This window comes from Setaria italica, chromosome IV (assembly GCF_000263155.2).
Source record: "Setaria italica strain Yugu1 chromosome IV, Setaria_italica_v2.0, whole genome shotgun sequence".
NCBI classification, from domain to species: domain Eukaryota; kingdom Viridiplantae; phylum Streptophyta; class Magnoliopsida; order Poales; family Poaceae; genus Setaria; species Setaria italica.
Genome location: NC_028453.1, coordinates 12639284 through 12657821, shown reverse-complemented (window position 1 = coordinate 12657821; position 18538 = coordinate 12639284). Strand labels below are relative to the sequence as shown.

The 18538-nt window shown below is 50.3% G+C and overlaps 1 protein-coding gene across 1 annotated transcript; it reads left to right on the top strand.

The window, feature by feature from the left end:
- The first annotated feature begins 15178 nt into the window (after positions 1-15178).
- On the top strand, positions 15179-17129 carry LOC101781750 (siroheme synthase 1-like). The gene is made up of 3 exons (XM_004966846.1): positions 15179-15256; positions 16295-16852; positions 17115-17129. Exons 1-3 carry the CDS (start codon positions 15179-15181, stop codon positions 17127-17129), a joined length of 651 nt encoding a protein of 216 aa, XP_004966903.1.
- Positions 17130-18538: the final 1409 nt, after the last annotated feature.

Sequence of the window (18538 nt, the reverse complement as noted above, 5' to 3'; positions counted from 1 at the left end):
CCCTCGAGCTAACCGTGAAAGGATCAGACACAGTTTAGCTACGACGTATGGGCATCTTTGGTGGCACACATGGTTTACCTGCATGCTGCAGCTCCTTGAGCATCAAGGTCGTCATCGGATACCCAGTGAGAGTTGAGGGAAGCAGTTGCAAATGAGATTAGCAGGCAGCTAATGGTGGCCCAGAGCGATTGCGCTCTACAACTTTCCTTCTTCGGTTATTGAATTATAGAATTTTAATGAAAAATAATGACACAAGTAGGAAAGACATGCAGTGACTCAGTGAGACACACAAGAGGCGCCCACACCATAACATAATAAAACCAGATGTCTGCAAAAATACATAGCATTTATCATGCAAAGCATTTGGTTCCAACTTCCAAGGTTGCAGAAAGCTTGATATAGGTTCAGTACAACAACTGAGCATCAGATAAGTTTACTGATGCATCGTTAGTTACAGCTACTACAATGCAATGATAATACAGGACATAACGGAGCATTAGAAAGGGACAGTTGCAAAACAATTGCTAGTCCAGATTACTTCTTTCTGCTCAAGGAAACAAGTGCCAACATCCACATGGTCCAGTGCTGGTCTCAGTTTACCCCCAGTCGTTCTTTCAATCTTAACTTTGATAGTGGTGATGCATACAGGCTGGCTGCACAGAGGACCAGACCGGCTAAAATAATTACCACCTAGAAAACGCAATCACATTCACATTAGAGGTGTGTACTGTGGGAACTTCAACAAATAATGGAAAAGCACATTGACGATAAATATTTATAACCTATGCATTACAAACCAAGGATTCCAAAAGAAATAAATTAAAACACAGAATTGTTGTCACACCACAGCAATTAAAAAACTAAAAACATGCATAGTGGTAGCTAATTGCGTGTGTGGTTTGCATCATCCGATCCAAACTCCAAACCTAACTGTAACTAGATTGTTTGGTTTGAGGAGCGGAACTGAAGAATCCACCGTCACTTTCATTCATACCGAGGAATGGTCTCAATCTCATCCCACTAAAATTCATGGGATAGTATTTTTTTAAAAAAAAAGAAATCATGGGATGACCCCATGATGGACCACTCGATCCACTCTATTCAAAAAAAACCCTTTGTGAATGAAGCCTGAAATATCAGATAAAAAACATGCATCATGAATCATGTATAATTTAATTGTGTTTCAAAGTGACACGAGACCTGATTTTATTCTGTTCAGCATGCCCTAAGAGACAGTGTACTAAATTACCATATTCATTTTAGTTCTTTCAGCATTTCCCAAGATATGATGCACTAAATCACCATATTACGCTTTCATGAAATTCACTCTTTGTGCCAGATGAGGAAAAGGAATTACCCAGGAGCTCCCACACAAGTTGGGATCTGAGAAGGGAATTCGTAGTCTAGCTTACCCTTGCAAAATTCTTAATTAATTCTGCAAGGTTTGCCATAGGACCCCAGGCCACAAATGGACACTCTAGCACTGTGCAAGATCTGCCCTCCCCCATAATATGAAATGAATAAAACCTTAGTCACATACCATTCCTACAACGAACATGAACACAGTAACGGCCATTTACCCATTTATCAAGTAAAGTAAGGTCTTCCATCCCACCACCTTTATTCAAATATTACATTAAGCCATTACATAAGATAAACTCAAAATCAACTGAACTTTGTTAATGTAACAGAATCATACAGTACTAAAGTCCAAAAAAAGATCATGTAGGAGGCTAAAGAGGATTAGGAAAATGGAGACAATAGACAAATTAAGTATATAATGATATATAGGAATCTCATACTTGCTGGTGATAAAATGGAGAAGATAGACACATAAAAATGTGAAAGAAATAATCACCTTGCACCACACAAAGCACAATGGCACCAGAAACTGTGTCTTTGCCAACATAATCCAAGCACATTCTATGCGCTTCCCAAAACTTGCACCATTGAAGTTTCATATAAACATGATCACCGAGGTAATAAGAATCACCTTGTTTAATTATCTCATAAGCGGCAATACCTCCATCTGCACATGAGTAAATAAAACCCTCGATAAATACAGATCTCCCATTTAGAAATCCACTTTCAGACGGCCAGCCAGAAACAACTTCTACCCACGAATGCGGTGACCTTGAAAACTCAGAAAATATTCTGATATAACTCCATTCCCTGGTTAGCAGGTCAAGCAAAAGAAGGCAGCTTCTATCAGCATCGGAAACAATGAAGATGTCATCACTCAACACTGCATAGCCAGACAGATTAACCTCCCTTTTCAGATTGAATGTCCCATGCGTACGGATATGTTTCCATTCCTGATTAGAACCAAAACAATATACATCGCAGATGGTATCACCGATAGCAATAATCCTGCTGCCAACTTGAAGAACAAGAGCTATCGACACTTGAACAGGCCTTTTCAAAGGAATGCAAGAGAGGGCTCCAGAATGCAAATTGCAAGTATATAGTTCATCTCCTGAGCGTCCGTAAGCATATATGTTCTTACTGCAACAAACAAAATGCCATGGGAGAGGCTTCTTCATCATACCATACTCATCTCCACTACTAAACGTGTTCATGATGCAACGCGGTCTGAGAATCTGGCCATGGGACTCCAACCTTCCATCAGCAATAAAAACCTTGTATACAGTTGAATGAGAAGCAACCTGGCAGACAATGTATAGAGCTTTTCTGGCCAGGATAGGAGATCCCTCAAGCATAACAGCAGTTAGGAGTGGTGTTTCATTCCGAAACTCCCTGTAGGAATTGCATGGTATACAAACATTCACAATCACAACAAACAATAAAAAATAAAGTAGATAAAGAAATATTTAGGGTTAGATAAAGATTCTTTCGGGGACAGGATTTTAAACCTGCAACAGCCAAGCATAACAGAGGGTTCAGCCACATTGAGGCTGGTTGCAGCTTCCATAGCCTCGAGCGGCATCGATGCATCAAGGTTGAACTCTTCGTACTCCCTACTTGACATGGAAAAGGAAACATTTTTTTTTGCAGAAATAAGAATAAGTGACTCAAAAAAGAAATCCATAGGAAATTAAAAATCTTTCAGTTGCAGAACTCCTCCGCACCAAACTATTAAAGTTGTACTTAGATAAGTGTGAATTGCCAAAGAAAACTAGTAATTGATCCAAAAGGGACAACAAACAGGGAAGAGACATCACTTACTGTAGAAAGCAGAATTCGCCGTTGGATGTAATGGGTGTGCTCGGTGAGATGTCCAACCGGCGGCACGTGGAATGAAGGATTTTGATGCCTTTGGGGAAGAAGTGCCCCTGGTTGCTCATGCTGCCCGTAACTCGAAAAACAGTGATGAGCACATGTCTAGTATCACAACTGCAGCGAAGCGAAACACCGATCCAGACAGCACACATGAGTCTGTTGCCGAGATGCGTGAGGAACCCATAGCCTTCATCATCGAAAGGGCAAATACAATCAACCAGAGTAGGCGGAGCCATCCGGTACTGACCCTGGTCATCTTGGCACAGTTTGTAGGCGTAGACAACAACGCCACTGAGGAAGTAGATTGTGTCATCTTCTTCCACGTACACGCCACGCTCATGGATAGGGATGTAGCGGTTCTTCTCGGTCTCTATGGTGACGACCTCAGCCCAGGTGCAGGTGGAGCAATCGAAGGTGAAGAGGACGTGCGATGGCTGCATCGACAACAGGATGACGTGGCCAATCACAATGTATCCGTGGAGGACGCGGCCGACGAACTCACCAGCCGGTGGGCTTGTCACGTGTGGCTTATTCTTGGCGTCGACCTCCACCCACCGGCCGGCGTCCTTGTCGAGCCGTTTCATAGTGAGCGTGGAGGAGAGCGGCGGGCCAACGTGGTCGGAGAAGCACGGCGCCCAGAGGTCGCTGGCAGCCGCTATTGGGCGGGTCCGCATGATGGGGCCCAGCGGCACGGCAGGCAAGGGGGATGCGGTGATCTTCCTGTTGTCGTCGGCGTTGAGGCCCAGATGCAGCTGCAGGGGACGGAGGCGATGACTGCGGCTGCCATCGGCGTCCTCGATTTGTCTGGAGAAGAGGAAGAGCGAGCGGCCATCGGGGCTCGGCGAGGCCATGGCACTGAGGATTTGTGGCGGCTCCATCTCCCCCACCTTGGCTCTGTCGTAGCCACCGCGCAGGACCTCGAGGGTGTCGTCGCTCCGGCCCAGCACGCGGCCGGACCGTGCCACATGGAAACGGTGCAGGCGGAAGTCGATTGCGTTGCCCTCGGACGCTGAGATGAAGCCGACGAGCACAGACCACGCGCCGGGGTCGTCCCCGCTGGCTGGCACGCAGGAGTAGTCCCGCCCCGGGGCCACGCTCGGAATCCGTGGTGAGCAGCGCCTAACCCAGCTGCATAGGCATTTGTCGCGGAAACTGCAGCAGGGGCCGGCGGCGGCCCGTCGCGGCGCCATCGCGGTCGACTGGATCCGGCAAGCTAGGGTTTTGGAGACACAACTTTCTAGGGCCTTTGCTATGTTACTCTCGTTTTTGCCGCGTCTTCAATAATCGGAACGGAGACACAACTTTGGAGTTTGGAGTTTCTGTCGAAAAATATAGGAAGGCAAAGATTTTCGAGCCCGAATCGATTCCTGCGTGCGCGTGGTGGGCAGTGGGCTCAAAATTGGATCCCTATAGCTCGGGAGAAAAACTTCCATCCAAAAAACCCTTCCGTCCAAAGGCCCAAGATGGCACAGCCCATTATTTTATCTTCACACTCGCCGCCAAAGGTACAGATGCCGGCAGCCCAACATGGAGCACTTTTTTGGCCCAGCCCAAACTCGGCCTGGCACGGTGGCCTCCGTGCCCGTGCTAGCCCAGCCTGCTATCTCGTGCCAGGTGTGGGCTGTCACCCCAGCACGCCAGGCGGCCCGACCTGACACGGAGTTAGCAGGCCAGCCCGGCAACGGCCTGCGTGCTCCCAACGGTCGAGAGCCCAGGGAAGGGGGCATATATAATCCTCCTCGGCCGCTCACCCCAACCCTAGCCCCCTTCCATTCCCACTCCCACCCGCCGCCGCCCGCCGCCTCCTTGGCTCTGCTCTTCTCTCTTGGCCCCTCACGGCCTCGCCTCCTGCCCTCCTCCGCCACCGCACCTACTCCCTCATCTCCGGCTCCAATGAGATCTCCAGCTCTCCGCATTGCGCGATCGCCACTCCTCCTCTGATTTGATCCTCTCATGTCTCTTCCTCGCAACCTCGCCTCCTCGGTTCCTCCTCTATTGTCTTCTCGTCGCCTCCTCCTCCTCCGGTCCTTTGCATCTCGCCGCAGTTGGTTGTCATCTTTGCCATCTCGACATTGCCCTCTCGTCTCTCTTTGGCTCCGGGCTCCGGTTGCATAGGTAACCATCTAACCCTAGATCTAGATCTCGATTCTCGAGTTCTTGACTTGACATCCCGGCTCGTGTTCTTGATCTTGATTCTTGAGTTCTTGACTTTCCTCACCTGCTTCTACTTGACTGCAGGTCTCCGACTGGTGCGTCGTGGGGCCGCGCGCTGTTGAGGAATGGAGCTATCGAGGGCGGAGGCGGACCGCAGCACGAGGTCGTCGTGATCGATGACATGGAAAAGTACACCATCAACGACGACCTTGGGGCCTGTGGGCTGCCTGGTGACGACGAGGATGACCTGGCTGCCGGTGGTGAGACATTGTTTGGTAGCTCTGTTGCTCCGATCAATATGGATGGTGGTGATGATGCCGGTGCTGCTGGAGGTGCAGGTGCTAGCGTCGGCGCATCTGCGACTCAAACACCATCGACGATGTCGTCCTCGACACCGTCCGCCTCTACTGGACTAGTTGTCGGTTGAAGCGTGTCAGATCTGCTGCCTGGAACGACTTCGAGGAGATCTATGAGATTTTGCCCATCGGCAAGAAGTTGAGAATTGCTGCTAAGTGTCATCATTGTTCTCATGTTCTTTCTAGGCGTTCTTCTGTTGGTACTGGGCATTTGCTCTGGCACCAGAAGGTATGTGTTGCTAAAGCTAATCATGCTGCTCTAGTTCAGTCTCATCTTCAGTTCAATGCTGATGGTTCATTCCATACTTGGGAGTATAAACCTGATGTTGCTCGTAGGGAGTTGTGCCATTTAATTGCTAGATTTGATTTGCTTCTCGATTTTGGTCATGAAGATGCATTTGAGGAGTATATTTAGTGTGCTCACAATCCTCGTTTTGCTAGAGTCTCTAGGCAAACCACAACTACAGATTTAGAAAAGTATTTCTTGGATCGTCGTGCTTCTCTAATGTTTGAAATCTATTTTTTTCTATTTGCCTTACATCTAACATTTGGTCTGGCAACGATAAGAAAGACTATCTTAGTGTTGTTGCTCATTTATTTCTGCCGATTGGGAGATAGAGAAGAGAGTCGTTGGTCTTAGGCTCATTGATGTCTCACATTCTGGTGTTAACATTGCTGAACCTGTTGAAGCAGTTGTTACTGAGTTTGGTTTGATAAAATTTTTTGTGACAGTTGATAATGCTTCTTCAAATGCTTCTGCCATGGCCAAACTCATTCCTAAATTTGTTGGTTACCTTGGTCTAGACCCAGAACCACTTGACAATCGCGATAAAGACAAAGCATTGCATGGTCTCTTGCACCAGTGTTGTGCTTGTCATATTATTAACCTTATTGTCAAGTCTGGTTTGAAGAGGATCAAGTCTTATCTTGAGGCTTTTAGGACCGCAATTTCTTATGTGAACTCTTCTAACCAACACATTGCTGAATTTCATAACTTTTGTATTGTTAAGGGGTACGTCCTTGTAAGTTTGGTTTTGGATATGGATGTGAGATGGAATTCTACTTATCTCATGCTTAAGCACCTACTACCATACAGATACACCTTCTCTGTCTTTATTGGTGCTAATTATGGTTTGGTTAATGGTGAGCCACTACTCAGTGATGGTCATTGGACTGTTGCTGAGAAGATTATGGAGTTTCTTAAAATGTTTTTTGAATCAATTGTTGCTTTTATCTGGTGTTTACTATCCAACAAGTCCTTTGATATTGACATTGTTGGTCATTTACATGCTAAAGAGACTGATCCATTGCTCATGAGCATTGTTACTCCTATGAAACTGAAGTTCCTCAACTATTGGCAGAATATCCCTTGTTTGTATTCCCTTGCATTTATTTTGGATCCTAGAGCCAAGATGAGAGGTTTTCATAATGTTCTCCAGCTTCTTTCTTGGACTATTGGTTTTGATTATTCTAGTTACTTCAATGAGGTAAGAAGTGAATTATATAAATTGTATAACATGTATGAAAACAAGTTTGGTGCAGTTAGGTTGCAGAGGCCCTCTCAAGCAGCAGGATCTACTAGTAAGAAAAAACAGCATGGTGTAGGATATTTGGTGCTCCTGGTTCTAGTTCCAGTGGTTCTGGTTCTTCAACTGCTCTTGCATCTACATCTTGTCCTGCTATAGCATCCGTTTCTAAGTTATTTTCTTACTTGGACAACGACACTATCACCTGTTATGATGACGATTTCAACATTCTAAGTTGGTGGTATGAGCACAAACTTACATATCCCATAATGTCCATACTAGCTAAAGATGTCATGTCTGTTCCGGTTTCCACTATTCTTCGGAGTCTTACTTTAGTCTAACTGGCAGGGTGATCGAGGAGCGGCAACGATGGTTGCTGCCTCATTCGATGGAGATGTTGACCTGCGTCAAAGACTGGGAATTGGGAGATGCAAGGGCAAAGCATGAGGTTGAGAAGGGGATGCAAGAGCTAGAGGAAGCATTCGACAAGTTCCTCGATGAAGGAGAAGGGTAAGCTACTGATAAGCAGTAAGTACTTAACTACTTGCACAACTAAACGTACCAATTCGTATTTTGTTGTTCAAGACTTCAAGTTTCTGATTTTTGAATCTATGTTGGCTAGGCCTAGCCCTGCCATTGCCAATGCCTAGTGAAGAAGTGATGGCAAGCATCTTGGCACAGTTTGTAGGCGTAGACAACAACGCCACTGAGGAAGTAGATTGTGCCATCTTCTTCCACGTACACGGCACGCTCATGGATAGGGATGTAGCGGTTCTTCTTGGTCTCTATGGTGATGACCTCAGCCCAGGTGCAGGTGGAGCAATCGAAGGTGAAGAAGACGTGCGATGGCTGCATCGACAACAGGATGATGTGGCCAATCACAACGTATCCGTGGAGGACACGGCCGATGAACTCACCAGCCGGTGGGCTTGTCACGTGTGGCTTATTCTTGGCATCGCACCCACCGGCCGGCGTTCTTGTCGAGCCATTTTATTGTTCCATCATATTATTTGAATTTTTTTCAAAACATTAATATTATGGTTATACAAATTAAAATCAACATTATTATATCGTTTGTTTTATTCCGCTAGTTTAACATTAATTTTCTGAACTAATCTGAAAATGTCATTATTATTGTTCTACCAACTAAAACCAATGTTCTAGTAAGTCACTGGTTTCGTCCCTCTAGTTTAAGGCTAATGCTCAATTTGTTCATTTGCAAATGTTTCGATAATTATCATTATTGTTCCATGGAAAAAATAAGTAAATTTTTTTGAAAATAGATACGAGATCATGAAGAAGAGAATGAAATAGAATTCAAGAAACAGGAAACTAAGAAAAATAAAAATAAAACTCGTATCTAATCAAACAAACCTACTTGGCAGCAGGGGCGGACCCAAGTTGCAGCTAGTGAGGGCACATGACCTCACTCAAAATTTGAATCTAAACTATTCAATAATTTTTATTATGTATAAACTTTCTAAATTTAGCTAGTCTTAAAGCATGCCCTCTCTCAGCTTTGCCCTAGGTCCGTCCATGCTTAGTAGGTGCCTAATTTCACAACCTGATGTAGTGCTTCGATTGTGCTACAACTGGAAAGTTAAGCATCGAACATAGAGGAGCTTGTGGCCTGCGGCGGACAACGGTTACTCTATGTCATAGGTACATTCGAGCAGAGCTGGGCGTGAGACCAAATTGCATTGATTCTGAATTATCCCTTTGTTTGAACCGTATTTCATTTGGATAGGAAAATCATTGTACCAGTTGATTTCTGTTATGAATTTGATGATATTAGATTTGTATATTGAAAAGTAATTATTGGTCAAAATATTGCTATAATAAAACAAGAGAGTATATAATGCTACAACCAACCTTTTTTAAGAACATGCCTGAGCACGTATCTCGTCAAGATACTACAACCAGCCTAGGTGCCGTGTTAACCGGCCTAACACTTCCTGTGACAATGTATCCTATCTAGTGCTCCTAGCCTACTAACGCTGGAGTTTCTATCTATCTGAAAAGTTGGTCAAACCACTGTGATGGGTTGTATGTACATGTATCAGTACCAAGGGCCTCTCTCTGTAGGTTATGTATTCACATAACAAACCGGCCTGTAGGTTACTCTTACGTAAAAAGTTGGTCAAACCACCATGGTGGGCCAATTTGGATAAATAATATAAGAGCTTTGTTACAATGATTGTTAAGTACCAATGGGTACTTCCAAGTATTTTTTGATACTTTCCTCTAGGTACCTTTAGGTACTTCCTATCTTTCCACCGCACGATTTCTTTGGATGAATGGCTCTCTCTTTTTCAATTATTGTAAAAATCCTTCGACTATTTAGAGAGAAGACAATAGTGCTTGAAAATTGCAAATCCGTCTTCTATCACTGAAATTCAGCACTTCACATTTGCAGAACACAGGAATGGAACTATTGAATGCTCGAGAAAAAAGGACGGCATAAATGTTTGAATTCAGAAATACAGAAAATATTTGCAACAAAATTTTTTGGAACACATATGACTCCATTGTGTTACTAGATAAAATCCGCATAGTATGTGCATTTGTTGAGAGATATGCAATATAAGTTAAGAGGGAAGAAATAAAAGGCATGATTGGATATCTGCAGAAGAAAACAAGAAGATATGACATACTCCAATAAGTAGATGATTCCGCGTTGGGCAGGCTAGGCAAACTGAACTACTTACCTCCCACCTTGCCCCAAGCATTTCTGAGTCGTTCAGCAACTGTGCCGCACTGAAAAGCAAAAGGAAGATCGGGGTAATGAAACAGAAGCGGAAGACATAAGAACCCAAGAGCTAACCGTGAAAGGATCTGTCAAGGACGTCGAGTCCCCGACTGGCCGGACCGCGGCTACGTAGCTCGTAGCCATCGGCCGTCTTCTCCGGCGAGGTTATCCCCCTCGGCCGTAGGCTTAATAGAGAAAGGAAGATAGGAGATATAAATTCTTGCTTGCCAATGTCCACGATTACAGCAGTATATATATGGCCAATGGCCCAAGCTAAATGTAGAAAGTATTCCTTGATTGTAATTTCCAAAACTAAGTTTCTATCTTTAGTTGCTAGAGTTTGATTCTAGCAGTGCTTGCCCAGCACGTTCGGCAGCGCGGCGTACGTCGCGGGCGCGTCTGCGCCTGGCGTATGTACGCCCGTACATGACATCTCTCCCTGCCTCGAAGTCCAGCTCGTCCTCGAGCTGAAAGGAAGGAAACCGAGTACGGAAGTCGTCCAAATCCTCCCATGTGGCCGAAGCAGGTGGTTCGCCCTGCCATTCGACTAGGACCTGGCGGACACCACGGGCCAGGCGAGCGCGAGTCACCCGGCTTGGTGTAGGCAGCACAGCACCATGGAGCAGCGGAGGCAACAGCGGGGGGGCCGGCGGAACACCGACAAACTTCTTGAGAACGCCGACGTGGAACACATCATGAAGACGAGCCCCGGGAGGAAGCAGGAGCCTCACAGCCACTTCATTGATGAGCTCCGTCACCTGATACGGCCACTTCATTGATGAGCTCCGTCACCTGATACGGCCCGACGTAGCGCGGCTTTAGCTTCCCTGTTGCCGAGCGTGGAAGGGATGCTGCCGCCCGCTGCCGTAGACGAAGAAGAGCCCAATCGCCGACCTGGAAGGCGACGGTCCTGTGGTGCCGGTCGTAGACACGTTTCTGGACCGCCTGTGCCTGTTCTAGGCGATAGCGGATGTCGTCGAGGAAGGTGGCGCGCTCCTCCATCTCCTGGGCGACGGCGGCGACACGGGTGTCCCCAGGCTCATAGGAACGAATGGTCGGCGGGTCCCGGCCATAGACCACACGAAATGGAGTGTCGCGGAGTGAGGACTGATAGGCAGTGTTGTATGTGTACTCGGCCCAGGGTAGCCAACGGAGCCACTGCCGGGGACGGTCGCCAATGAAGCAGCGCAAGTACATAACAATGACCCGGTTGGCGGCCTCGGTCTGGCCGTCCGTCTGGGGGTGAAAGGCGGACGACATGTAGAGCTTCGTCCCGGTGAGCCGCATGAGCTCGCGCCAGAATGCCGAGGTGAACACTGGATCGCGATCCGACACGATGGACTGCGGAACGCCATGGAGTCGAACAATGTCGGCGAAGAAGACGTGGGCGATGGACTCGGCAGTGTAGGGGTGCGCTAGGGGAATGAAATGGCAGTATTTGCTGAAGCGATCCACGACGGAGAGGATGACCGTCTTGCCTTGTACCTTGGGCAGGGCCTCGATGAAGTCGATGCCGATGTTAGCCCACACGGTCGACGGAATCGGCAGGGGTTGAAGCAGACTGGCCGGCCGGAGATGATCGGACTTGTACTGCTGACAAGTGACGCATGCCTTCACGAAGTCCTGCACCAACCGGCGCATGGAGGGAAAGTGAAAGTCCCGCCTGAGCCGGTGGAGGGTGCGGTGGACGCCTTCATGGCCGTCGTTGTGGACTGCGGCCACTATCTCCTGCAGCAGCGGGGACGCCGGGGGGATGTACAAGCGGCCATCGAAGGCGATCATGCCGTCCATCAGCGCCCATGGCGTGGTGTGGGTGCCGGCCCGAACCTCGTTGTGGATGGCGACCAAGGCGGGATCGGTGGCCTGGGTGTGGCGGAGGCGCTCGATGAAGTCGAAACGGGGCGCCGAAATAGCCATCATCTCCCCGGCGTCATCGTCGCGACGGGAGAGGGCGTCAGCGACGATATTCATGGCGCCCGAGCGGTACTCCACCGAGAAATCGAAGCCCAAGAGCTTACCTAGCCAGTGATGCTGAGGGATCGTGGCGAGGCGCTGATCGAGGAGGTACTTCAAGCTGTAGTGATCGGTTCTGACGGTGAAGCGCCGCCCCCAGAGGTATGGACGCCAGTGCTTGACGGCCTGGACGAGTCCAATGAGCTCGTGTTCATAGGCGGCCAACGAGCGGTGGCGAGGGGCCACAGGCCGGCTGAAGAAGGCGACTGGGTGGCCCTCCTGGACAAGGACCGCGCCGAATCTGACGGACGATGCGTCGCACTCCATGGTGAACGTCTTGGTGAAGTCGGGCATGGCGAGGACGGGGGCAGATGTGACGGCGGCCTTGAGCGCGGTGAACGCCGCAACCGCCGCGTCGTCCCAGGAGAAACCCTCCTTCTTGAGTAGTGCCGTCAGAGGAGCAGCAATCGCCCCGTAGTTGTGGACGAACTTGCGGTAATATCCGGTGAGGCCGAGGAAGCCGCGCACCGCCCGGGGTGAACGGGGAGGAGGCCAATCATGGATTGCCTACACCTTGGCAGGGTCCATGGCCACACCTGCCGCGGATATGACATGGCCGAGGTAAGCCACGGACGAGGCACCGAAGGAGCACTTGTTGCGTTTCACAAACAGCTGGTGGCGGCGGAGTTCGTCGAGGACGGCCCGAAGGTGACGAAGATGATCAGCCCATGTCCTTCTATAGATCAGAATGTCATCAAAAAATACGAGGACGAAGAGGCGAAGGAACGAGCGGAGCACGTCATTCATCAGGGCCTGAAATGTTGCCGGAGCGTTGCACAGTCCGAACGCCATCACAAGGAACTCATACAGGCCGTCGTGGGTCCGGAATGCCGTCTTGTGTATGTCCTCCGGGCGCATGCGCACCTGGTGGTACCCAGAGTGCAGGTCCAGCTTAGTGAAGAACTTGGCGCCATGAAGTTCGTCGAGGAGCTCGTCAACCACCGGGATCGGGAAGGCGTCCTTGACGGTGAGGGCGTTCAACGCCCGGTAGTCGACACAGAAGCGCCATGAACCATTGGGCTTCTTGACGAGGAGGACGGGCGACGAGAAGGGGGAGTCACTGCGGCGGACGATGCCTTGATCGATCATGGCGGCACACTGCCGCTCGAGCTCGTCTTTGTGCGCTGCGGGGTACCGGTAAGGGCGGACGGCGACCGGTTGGGCGTCGGCTTTGAGCAGGATGCGGTGATCATGGGCACGCTTGGGAGGGAGACCGACTGGGTCCGCGAAGAGTCCCTCAAAGGATAGTAACAGCGCCTCCAACAGGGAACATGCCGCTGTTGTGGCGTTCAGGGCCGGTACCGCCGGGCTGGCCACGCCGGTCCAGGAGACGAGACGCCCTTGGCGCAGGAAGTGCATGCGCCGGTGGCCGAGGTCCCAGACGATGGGTCCTAACTCGCCGAGCCACCTGGTGCCGAGGACGACGTCGTACCCAGCCAGCGGCATGACATAGAGATCGGCCGGGAATGAGTCGCTGTCGATGAGCAGGGGCGCGTTGCGGATGACGCCGGCACAGGAAACCCGTTCGCCATTGGCGACCAAGGCGGTGAGGCGGGGTCGGGAGCGGGAGGGTAGACCGGAGCGCCGCGCCGCCTCCTCCGAGATGAAGTTGTGCGTGCTGCCGGAGTCGAGGAGGGCGACGAGGGACGCGGCGCCGAGGACCACGGCGATCTGCATGGTGCTTGCCATGGGCACCCCGGCCACGGCCTGCAATGAAAAACACGGCGCCTCGGTGTCGCGCTCCTCGTCATCTGCGGCGTTCAAGGTGTCCTCGAGCTCCACGCCTTCAATGAAGAAGAGGCGCCTGCAAAACCGGTTATGGCCCCGAGTATATTTTTCATTGCAATTGAAACAGAGCCCCAGACGGCGGCGTTCCGCCATCTCGTCCGGAGGAGTAGGGAGCGGCAGTGGCTGCTGGGGCACTGGGAGCGCTGGCCGGGGGGCGGGCGCGGGAAGGAGGCCGTGCGGCGGTGGCCGAAGGGGATGCGGCGCCGGTCGTTCGACTTCCATGAGCTCCACCTGGCGCGCCAGGCTCATAGCGGCCGCGAGCGTCGCCAGATTGTGGAGGCGGACGGCGTGGCTGAGCGGCGGGAGAAGACCACCCGTGAAGAGCTGGACGCGTTGGGCCTCATCCAGCCGGCCTGCGCGAGACAGGAGGGCCTGAAAGCGATTGGAGTAGTCCTCCACAGTCCCCGTACACCGGCACTCAGCGAGCTCGAACAGCGGAGCCGAGCGGAGGGGAGGCCCAAAACGCAGGTGCAGGAGCTCCTTGAATCGCCCCCAAGGCGGCGGCCCCTCGTCCTCCTGGAGTTGGGTATACCATAGTTGTGCGACGTCCTCCAGGTGATACGAAGCCAGCCACACTCGCTCCTCCGCCATTGTACGTTGCTGGCGAAAGTAGGATTCGCACCTGTTGATGAAGAGCAGCGGATCGGACTTGCTGTCGTAACGGGGAAAATCCAACTTGTGGAATTTGGGGGGGCGCTCAGCATCGCACGGACCCTCCGGACGGCCGCCGCCGGCGCTGGTGGACGACGAGGACGGCTTCTCCTTCATAGCCGCGATGTCGGCCTTCAGGGTTGTGACTTCCGTGGTGAGGGATTTCAACAACTCCATCACATCGGCGAGGGTCGGATCGCCCATGGCTGGTGGCGGCAGCACGGAAGCAGTAGCGGACGGTGGCGACCGTGGGGGGCTCGTGTGGGGAACGGCGGTGGACGAAGAGGTGGAGCGGGTGGGAGAGGATCGACGTGACCGTGATACCAGGTTGTCAAGGACGTCGAGTCCCCGACTGGCCGGACCGCGGCTACGTAGCTCGTAGTCGTCGGCCGTCTTCTCCGGCGAGGTTATCCCCCTCGGCCGTAGGCTTAACAGAGAAAGGAAGATAGGAGATATAAATTCTTGCTTGCCAATGTCCACGATTACAGCAGTATATATATGGCCAATGGCCCAACCTAAATGTAGAAAGTATTCCTTGATTGTAATTTCCAAAACTAAGTTTCTATCTTTAGTTGCTAGAGTTTGATTCTAGCAGTGCTTGCCCAGCACGTTCGGCAGCGCGGCGTACGTCGCGGGCGCGTCTGCGCCTGGCGTATGTACGCCCGTACATGACAGGATCAGACACAGTTTAGCTACGACGTATGGGCATCTTTGGTGGCACACATGGTTTACCTGCATGCTGCAGCTCTGTGAGCATCAAGGTCGTCATCGGATACCCAGTGAGAGTTGAGGGAAGCAGTTGCAAATGAGATTAACAGGCAGCTAATGGTGGCCCAGAGCGATTGCGCTCTACAACTTTCCTTCTTCGGTTATTGAATTATAGAATTTTAATGAAAAATAATGACACAAATAGGAAAGATATGCACTGACTCAGTGAGACACACAAGAGGCGCCCACACCATAACATAATAAAACCAGATGTCTGCAAAAATACATAGCATTTATCATGCAAAGCATTTGGTTCCAACTTCCAAGGTTGCAGAAAGCTTGATATAGGTTCAGTACAACAACTGAGCATCAGATAAGTTTACTGATGCATCGTTAGTTACAGCTACTACAATGCAATGATAATACAGGACATAACGGAGCATTAGAAAGGGACAGTTGCAAAACAATTGCTAGTCCAGATTACTTCTTTCTGCTCAAGGAAACAAGTGCCAACATCCACATGGTCCAGTGCTGGTCTCAGTTTACCCCCAGTCGTTCTTTCAATCTTAACTTTGATAGTGGTGATGCATACAGGCTGGCTGCACAGAGGACCAGACCGGCTAAAATAATTACCACCTAGAAAACGCAATCACATTCACATTAGAGGTGTGTACTGTGGGAACTTCAACAAATAATGGAAAAGCACATTGACGATAAATATTTATAACCTATGCATTACAAACCAAGGATTCCAAAAGAAATAAATTAAAACACAGAATTGTTGTCACACCACAGCAATTAAAAAACTAAAAACATGCATAGTGGTAGCTAATTGCGTGGGGATATTTACATATTTGCCACTGTTGCAAATGGCACTCCTTCATTTGCCACTTTTACGGGAGCTTCTACGTTTTTACCATCACGAACGAAACGAAGCAACAGATTTGCCACTTTTGCTGACGTGGCACGCCACGTCCCCGCGACAGCGTGTAAAAGGGGTGCCAAAAGACCTGTGTGCCCTCACCTTTCTTCACTGTTAACCTCCCCCGACGCCATCCATCTCCCCGTCCCCATCTCCACTTCTTGCCGTCCGCAAGCTCCGCTTCCAGCCGCGGCCGGCCTCCATTTCCGCACCCGCCTCCGTCTCCACCTCCACCTCCACCTCCCTCGCCGCCGCGAATACGAGGCCCCGCCCCGGCGCCGCCGTCCGCGCTTCCACCGCCTCGCCCTTCACCGAGGCCACCTCCTCCTCGTGCTACCGCCGTGATGCCTGGTCCTACGCCGCCGACGGCTCCTCCAGCCCCGCGTCGCTGTCGTCGTCGCCCTCCGATGCCGCCGCCGCGGCCGCCGCCGCCGTGGCGGGCTACCGGGATGATGAGATCGCGCTGCAGCTGCCGGAGCTTCGGAGGCTCTTGGACGCGCAAAGAGCTTCCAGGGGGAGGAGCGCCGAGGGGGAGGGCGGCGGCAGCGGGCCTCGGAGGGTGGCGCTGGTCGGGATGGGACCCGGGGACCCCGAGCTGCTCACGCTCAAGGTCGTCCGTGCCATCGAGGCCGCGGACCTGGTGCTCTACGACTGGCTGGTGTCCAACGACATGCTGGACTTGGTCGGGGAGGGCGCAAGGCTTCTATACGTCGGCAAGACGGCGGGATACCACAGCCGCACACGGGTGAGTAATGCGGGACCGTCGATTCAATTGCGATCAATTGATACACGCTGTTAGAAATGCTAATTGGGTGTGCATTCGGCAATTAACATTTAAAGTACATTATTATTATTTTAACAATGCATCAGATAGCTTTCATCAGATAGCTTTTTTGGTTGTGTATTCCTGGCTTGGTTTTCTTAGTCGGTTCTTGGATTTCGACCCGGCGGCATTGGCTAATCCGCCCTTGGCAATGTTTTTCTACTAGTCCTCTTTTTATGAACAGATTTCTGGGGCTTAGCTTGCGCCCCCTCCTTTGATTGCTTAATTGTTCATTTGCTCCGTTGTGTAGCCGATTTGTTTCTCCTGCTGGTTCGATCTGTCTCTGCGGGATATTTACATATTTGGTTCGGTTTCATGGTTCTTGAATCTCATTTCCTCTCGTATCTAATACGCTCACCCTCCGCAGCAAGCATCAAGAGATTCAAGAACCATGAAACCGACCAAAGATCGCATTTTCCCCAAGCAAGCAAAGGAGAAGGGTGAAGGACGTACCACGGGATTCTTATCGTTCAGGAGGGCGGGATTCTCCAGCAGCTTCCTCTGGACGCCGGCGAGGTCGCCCGCGCGCGCGAGGCCGTGGATGGTCTCGGCCTTGGCCAGCTGCGGCCTCGGGCCCCTGTTCTGGCTCCCCGGCATCTCCTCCCTCCCCCTCTTTCTTTCGGAGCTCCACCTCCGTGTGTGCGCGCCTGCGTGAGCGCTCTCCATGTGTGTGAGGAGGAGCTGTCGGGGAGGAGGAAGAAGAAGGGAGGTGACGGCGAGGCCGTGAAAGAGGACGTGCTGACGGGGAGATGGATGGCGTCGGGTCTGTCAGCGGGTTAACGGAGGAGAAAGGCAAGGGCACACAGGTCTTTTGGCACCCTTTTTACACGCTGTCGCGGGGACGTGGCGTGCCACGTCAGCAAAAGTGGCAAATTTGTTGCTTCGTTTCGTTCGTGATGGTAAAAACGTAGAAGCTCCCGTAAAAATGGCAAATGAAGGAGTGCCATTTGCAACGGTGGCAAATATGTAAATATCCCAATTGCGTGTGTGGTTTGCATCATCCGATCCAAACTCCAAACCTAACTGTAACTAGATTGTTTGGTTTGAGGAGCGGAACTGAAGAATCCACCGTCACTTTCATTCATACCGAGGAATGGTCTCAATCTCATCCCACTAAAATTCATGGGATAGTATTTTTTAAAAAAAAAGAAATCATGGGATGACCCCATGATGGACCACTCGATCCACTCTATTCAAAAAAAACCCTTTGTGAATGAAGCCTGAAATATCAGATAAAAAAACATGCATCATGAATCATGTATAATTTAATTGTGTTTCAAAGTGACACGAGACCTGATTTTATTCTGTTCAACATGCCCTAAGAGACAGTGTACTAAATTACCATATTCATTTTAGTTCTTTCAGCATTTCCCAAGATATGATGCACTAAATCACCATATTACGCTTTCATGAAATTCACTCTTTGTGCCAGATGAGGAAAAGAAATTACCCAGGAGCTCCCACACAAGTTGGGATCTGAGAAGGGAATTCGTAGTCTAGCTTACCCTTGCAAAATTCTTAATTAATTCTGCAAGGTTTGCCATAGGACCTCAGGCCACAAATGGACACTCTAGCACTGTGCAAGATCTGCCCTCCCCCATAATATGA

Coding starts and splice junctions, on each gene's coding strand:
- LOC101781750 (XM_004966846.1), top strand. CDS start 15,179: ATGGGCATCTTTGGTGGCACACATGGTTTACCTGCATGCTGCAGCTCT. Junction 15,257..16,294: donor AGGTCGTCATCGGATACCCA/GTGAGAGTTGAG, acceptor CTCCGCTTCCAG/CCGCGGCCGGCCTCCATTTC.